General features: G+C 31.2%; 1 protein-coding gene across 5 annotated transcripts in view; it reads left to right on the top strand.

The window, feature by feature from the left end:
- Positions 1-216: 216 nt before the first annotated feature.
- The window catches only part of LOC106463972 (NF-kappa-B inhibitor-interacting Ras-like protein 1), a 9,227-nt gene continuing 2,226 nt past the window's right edge, over positions 217-7,217 (top strand). For 2 of the 5 annotated variants that reach the window (XM_013924073.2, XM_022391607.1), the window contains exons 1-6: positions 217-340; positions 1,526-1,648; positions 2,379-2,474; positions 3,453-3,500; positions 4,018-4,113; positions 5,968-6,061. In XM_013924073.2, the coding sequence (XP_013779527.1) occupies positions 1,532-1,648; positions 2,379-2,474; positions 3,453-3,500; positions 4,018-4,113; positions 5,968-6,061 (451 nt within the window). In that variant the 5' untranslated portion in view covers positions 217-340; positions 1,526-1,531. The remainder of the gene's footprint in view (positions 341-1,525; positions 1,649-2,378; positions 2,475-3,452; positions 3,501-4,017; positions 4,114-5,967; positions 6,062-7,217) is intronic. The other 3 variants (XM_013924074.2, XM_022391608.1, XM_022391609.1) reach the window with 3 other exon arrangements.

Below are 7,217 nucleotides of genomic sequence, written 5' to 3'. Positions count from 1 at the left end.
ACTTGAAAAGTAATGCTTATAAATGGAAACGTAAGTTTCCCATTTCTATTTTGAAACAACTATAACCGTGAAATACTGTCCAAAATAGTAGGGGAAGCGCTTCACGCTCTCACTTATATTTTTCTAGCTCACTGTTCTCTTTGCTGGGTAGAACCTTCTCTAGTATAAAACAATTTTTTTATTTGTTTTGAAGTTTTATTTTACTTTTACACCAGTAGAGGGTGTAGCTGCAATTAGGATCACAGGTTTATAATATTAGTATTTAACTGTTCGAGCCATTTGTGGAGTATTGGTTTCCAAGTGGGTTTTTCGTTTTCAAAGTAGGAAATATTATTGAACGGTAAATTTCAGTTATGTAATAAACACAAATGTTAAACTTGGTGTCTATAACCTAATTCCACGTTTACTTACGTGTCTTATTTATAGTTACTAAATTAGCTTACACAGTAACTCACATACACATATGAATATGAATTACGATAGGAAAAATAAAATAAAATATAAAACATCACGAGTTCAAAAAAAGAAAAAAAAAAAGGATAGCTCGACTTCCCCTGTCTGGTATTGTTACTATTATATGCAAGCAAATAAAAACTTAAAAGAAAAATTGTACAGTATTGTAAAGTTCTGATGACCTATTGAGAAGATATTTAAAATACCAACAATCCGAGCTATCCCTACATATTCGCTCATCTGAACTTGAAAATAAAGACCGAGATATCATGCTATATAAAATTGTAATACTTATTGTTTTTGTATTTATTTTTACACCAAATTTAACCCACACACAGCTACAAAAACATCAATATAATATTGAAGGAAAGGTATCTGGTGATATCTCAGTTTCTGCTCCTAGAGAGTGAAAAAAAGATAAACATATACATGTTCAACTTGTCCAAATATGGATTTTTACTAATAACACTAGAAAGTCACATTAATCAACATATTATATCAATGTCGTTTGTTTACCCATTACCACCATTAAACCTTTTTTTTTTTCAGAATTTATGCAATTTTGAAATGACAGACTAGAGGAGAGGCAGCTAACTCTTGGACTGTACTAATTTCTTTAACTAAATAATGTTATTTGACCATCACTTTATATTACAGTGTTCACAGCCCCAAAGTGCAGCAAACCATGAACCTTCACATTTATAGTCTGAACACTAATGACTAGGCCATGTTCAGCTCCATCTTGATGTGGTAATATGACAAAAAAGAAACAGTCAGTGTTCATGAATCAAATTCAGAAGCTTCATTTATAACATTTAACTAGAAACTAAAGTTATCTTTTCAGTAGAAATTCCTGTTAGAATAACTACAAAAAAGTGTATCTTATTTTAACAAATTGTACAAGAAAATTACAAAGTTTTAAAGGATCACCAAAACAACAATTCGAGCAGACACTCGTGTTTTTGTGATGTCATTAGTTATAAATTTGAACCAGTAGAATTAAAACAGTTGAATTTTGTACATTATAAGTGCTATGCGAAGTAATTCTGTTCAATTTTTTTAATGATTCCAGAGAAGCATGTTAAGATCTGTACCATCAGGAAAGACGAATAAGGTGATTGTGTGTGGCTTTCAAGGTTGTGGCAAAACAGCCATTCTGGAGCAGCTTATATACGGAAACTGGAACTTAGAAAAGGTAAGTATTGAGAATGTTGCTCGGTAAAAAACAAAATGTAGGATAAAATATTAGTCTCATCTTTTGTTAAGATATTTAAAAAAGGTTTATTTCACGTGCTTTTTTCTGCATCAAACAATAATTGGATTATATTTACGTTTAAAGTTTTTAAAACTCGTGTAAAATTGAAGGATTGTTAAATAAACTATGTACTTACAGTAAAGTTGTAGTGGTCAGATATCAGTCACGTTATATAGCAACCTATATAATCACATAAGCCTAATTATTAATTAGTTACTATTTTGCATCTAGCAAGTTTAAAAGTCAAAACATTATATCCCAACCTCTGCCACTACTTAGAAATCCTTAGAACTTCTCTGAAGGCAGAACCATAGCAACCAAAACATAAGAAATGTTTTCTGTGGTTATTTTACATAGGTGAAAAGATAGAATGTTTATGAGATCAGCTTTAATAACCAAATAACGTTCTGTACTTGTTTAATTCTATGGCACATGATATAACTACCTGATGATTCAAGAAAGGATTAAAAAAGGAAAATGAATTGAGTTGTTTGTAAAACTGATGTTATCATTTGTTAAACTCTCTCTAAAAAGTTAAAAGAATTTTGTTTTCTCTGTTTACTATATTTTAAACTCACTAATATGTCTTAGGTTTCTTGGCTCCCCCCCCAAAAAAAAATACAATTACTACATCCTAAGATATTAATCAAACTTCTAACCTTATCTGTAGAATATCCACCCCACTATAGAGGATGTGTACAGTGCCATCGTCGACAATGACAGAGGTGGAAAAGAAAAGATATACTTCTATGATACTGCTGGTATGGTAAGTTTGTGTTCACTCCCAGGGCTTCAAGCTGGACAGATAATTCTGAGGTCTTAAGAAGTAATTTAAACATAAAATGTTTAGATTATGAAAATAATAAATGTATAATTATACTTTGAAGCTTGAGTTTTTCATCCTAATTCTTAATGATTGCTATGATCTTGTTTTACAATTGCTCAGATAAAAAGTAGGTTATAATAAATAGTATTAACCCTTTAAAAAATTTCAGTTAATATTACATGTTGTTTTAAAAATTCTGTTAAAGACCTTCATGTATATACATATGGGCATCCACAGAAATATTTCAAGGGGGAGCAGCTTTTAGAAAGTCAGCAGACTAAAAGAATATGTATTATGTGTGCTTAATCGCAAACACATTTATAGTTTCAATAAAAATTACTAAAATATTTGTGAAATTTAAAGGGGGGCAAGTGCTCCCTCTTGCCTCTTTCTATAGGCACCCATGTACATATAATGATATGTAAAATAACACTTACTAAAACCCTTTAAAAATATTTTACATATAACAAAAATAGTTGTTAATATAGTTTCATGATATAAATGGTTGAAAATTAAATGTTAACATCTAAAATATTTATTATATTAAAACTTAAATGGAATGCACTATTTATTTATTTATTTTAAGTAAACCACAAAGCTACACAATGGGCTATCTGTGCTCTGCCCACCACGGGTATCGAAACCCGGTTTCTAGCATTGTAAGTCCACAGACATACCGCTGTGCCATTGGTAGGCTGCAGTATTTATGAAAGTTGAAACTAAGTATTCTATAATTCGTAATAAAAAATATGCTTTGTCAAAGAGCATAACAATTTTTATGCTCTTTTTGTTTTTTTTCTTAGCCTTGAACATGACAAAAGGACCCATAATATCGGTAATAGTAACTATAGTAATCTGACACAAAAATGGAGACTTATCTTGAATACGAAGAGCTCTAAGACAAATCTTCTCTTACAGAAACCCTCCCACTGTGAAATCCCAAGGGCCTATTTAACAGCTGCTGATGTAAGTTAGTCTTAGTTATAAGTTCCAGCACATCTTACTTTGACGGAGAGGCTTCCTAAATGTATAGTATTTTGTTTGGAAAAAAAATTTACTTACTGGTTTTGTAATCGTATCGTTTTCATTCACTCTTTTATTGCCAACATGGGTACATTATGTACCCCCAAGTTTTGACAACAGGTGACACTTTGCACAAGCCTGGATGTGATTTATTCGGTATTATACTTGTTAATTACAAATTAATCTTTAAGTTATTTTTCTTTACCTTGGTAAAACATTGGGTAATATTTCCATCCATTGATTGTCACTTTATGAAAAGATTATTTAAAAAAGGCCAGTGACCTGTTAATGTCATTTGTAGATGTGAACACTGATATTTGTAGTATAAATCTTTTACGTTTCATTTTCGTAAGTTTAAATACAGTTGTTCCATATATAGTTTATAAAATTTAATATTTAAATTACCTAATTTAATTTGTAACTGTACTATGAACTTTATTACATGGTATTTTTTTTACAGGGGTTCGTCTTGGTTTACGCTATAAATAATGCCGAATCCTTCAGTATTTTGGATCAAATCAAGAAAGATATTGACAAAAACAAAGATAAGAAGGATGTAAGTAAACATTTGTATCATATCTCACTGAGTCATAACTTTATTAAAAACAAAGAAACTAAACACAGGGGGAGTTTAAAGATGCAATTGTTAGAATCAGTGGTGGGCAAGGGGACATTGGTTGTGGTAAATCTCCTTGTAAACCAATATCACTAAAGATGTGAACCAACATTTCTTTTAAATATTAAAGGTTTCCTATATATCCGTCAAGAAGTGGGTTGAAACTGAAACCAAAGGAAGCAATAGACCTTGTTGGTTAAAGCACCTACACTCCCGAAGGAAGGCCAGTGATAAGTAAAAGATCTTATCTCAAGAGTCTGTCAACATTTTGGCCATACCAACCAATATAGTGAAAACTGAGGCTTTGCAGAATTTGACAGACTCCTTACCTAGGTTGGCTAAATCAGCTGCTCAGTAAGAAAAGTTGCCGACTCAAATCCTGCCTGGTCTTATTGTTAACTCTTTAGAAATAGTTCTCATACTATATAACCTTGTGCTATCCTTTACTTCACTCCCCACATACAGCCAAGGGTGCTTTTAAACGATCTTTGTTACAAACTAGAAATGGCTGTAACAATTTATTCGTAAGTTACTTGTAACTGAAATTAAATTTACTTATAAAGAGTGCTACATGCTTTTCTGCAAATTTGACTGCTACAGGATCAAAATTTAAAACAGAAATAAAAAGAAACTCAAAAATGTACAAAACCCTTTTTACAAGTTATGATTATTCTATATTTTTAATACAGAATATGGAGATCTGTGTTTGTTATATTAATGAATTAAATCTTTTGATTGCAGTAAAATTAATTTATCATGAAGAAATACTCTTGAGTTGTAATTGCAAAGTTAATTCTATTTTTTTTTAAAATGTTTTTCAGGATCGTTATGCCATTGTATAACGGTGTTTGTAAGCATAAGCTCTCATTGGCTGCTGTGTTGTTTACTAAGTTAAAATGACGGGAAATACTCCATTGAAGGCTCTAATCAGGTTATCGTAGATATTTACTAATTAATGGTAGTAACTTTGATATTTACATATTGTGTAAACTGTTTACAGGATGAAAAGTGGTCATAGGTGGAATTCAGATTTTAGAGGCACGTAGTAAGAATGTATTTTCCTTTCAGGCTTAGTGAATTTGAATTAAATTTGTCATATTTGAAAACCAAAAAATATTTATATTTTATTGTTTAGTGGTGGTTGAGAAACCATTAATTTTTGGGTTTTGTTGCTTTATGTGTTAGATGTTTGTGTGTGAACTTTCATTGTCGATTCTTAACCGTACACAACTTGTGTTGCGGTGATACGCTACTATCTTACACTTATATCACGGTCACTAGTTACTCTCTGTAGCGGTAAGCAGTCTTGTTGCTGGATTGTGGCAGCTTTATTAACTAAAAATGAATTGGTTACATAGTCATAAGTAACTAATAAAAGGCCATTATAGTTGAATTACTGGTAGTCCAAATAAATTCACTTTTTGTATAATGGTTTAAAGATATTCTTTATTGATCAGTTAATACTTGGAAAAGTATACAAGCCTACAAACTTCTTCTTTAATTGGAATTTAGACATTGTGAACACTGTAGAAATGGGATTTCAAATGAATTCTTGTTCCTTGAGCAGATAGTTTGGATTTTATGCTCGTGTCTGAAATGTTTTTTTCACTCTTAGAACGATGAAGGAACAGACAATTTAACTTCCATCCCTGTTATAGTCTTCTCTTGAACTGATTACCTTTCATTGCTTGTTTGAAAGTAATAAGTAACACCAAGAAGCTTTAATTTGGTATATAACATCTAGAATACTGAGCGAAGTACAATACTTCAATGAATATTTTCTTCATGTTGAAGGTGTCAATGATTGTATTAGGCAACAAACTGGATTTACAGAGAGACCGACAAGTGACCTTGGACACAGTAAAAAACTGGGCATTGAAAGAGAAAGGTACGTATTTATATTACAGTAACTTTGTGCAAAGGTTTTTAACACTGTGTTGAATTATTACAGAAATTTTAGAAAATAAAAATTTTTTTATAAGAGTGATTTTGAAGATTCCATCCTACCCTTCTTCACTGATCATGCTCCAACTGATGGCCAAGATTATGTGCTATTGCTCGAAATCACAAAATGTGACCCGATTTCAATGAAAATGATTCACTTATGTAAACGTACATATGACATTTTGTGAAAAATCTGTACTTGATGGAGAAAAATGGATATCATTTTCGGATTCAGTGTAAATATTTCAAGATGATAATACCATCGCAGGCCTGCATTATGAACTTTTGTATACTGCAAATCCTTGTATATATGCTAATATGCATCAGCTTCATCATAATAGCTTTTTTGGAGTGAGTTAGAGGGTTCTCTTTCATAATCACAGCTTTCAGGGAGAGGAAATAGTTATTGATTGGTTTTAGAGCTGTTTTAAATGCTCTAGCTGTGTGAGTATTTTTGCTTTGAGGGTGAATACTGACTCCTTTGGCTGTACGTTTTTGTTAAATCTTACTGTACAAATATATTTCTGTGGAAAAGACTTTGACTCCATAAGTTTACACCATCAACTGATCAGAAATTTGTCAAACCCAATATATGTAGATGGTAACTATGTTGCCCACAGTATTGCAACTCACATCTGTGGCACCACAGCACTTTGTTATTCTAGAGTGTAACTAAAGCCTTCTAGTGTCCAAATAGCTCAATAGATATTAATATGAAATTAGAAACTGTATAGTATAATTCCAAAAAAAACAAAGAAAAAAATTTGAAAGTTAATTACTTACTGTAACAATCTCAAAGTTAAGTTAATTACTTACTGTAACCACCTCAAAGTCAAGATAATCACTTACTGTAACCACTTCAAAGTTAAGATTATCACTTACTGTAACAATCTCAAAGTTAAGTTAATTACTTACTGTAACCACCTCAAAGTTAAGATAATCACTTACTGTAACAATCTCAAAGTTAAGTTAATTACTTACTGTAACCATCTTAAAGTTAAGATAATCACTTATTGAACAATCTCAAAGTTAAGATAATCACTTACTGTAACAATCTCAAAGTTAAGATAATCACTTACTGTAACCACCTGACTGTACGG

This window comes from Limulus polyphemus, unplaced genomic scaffold (assembly GCF_000517525.1).
Source record: "Limulus polyphemus unplaced genomic scaffold, Limulus_polyphemus-2.1.2 Scaffold1531, whole genome shotgun sequence".
NCBI classification, from domain to species: domain Eukaryota; kingdom Metazoa; phylum Arthropoda; class Merostomata; order Xiphosura; family Limulidae; genus Limulus; species Limulus polyphemus.
This window is presented reverse-complemented; position numbering and strand designations above follow the sequence as displayed.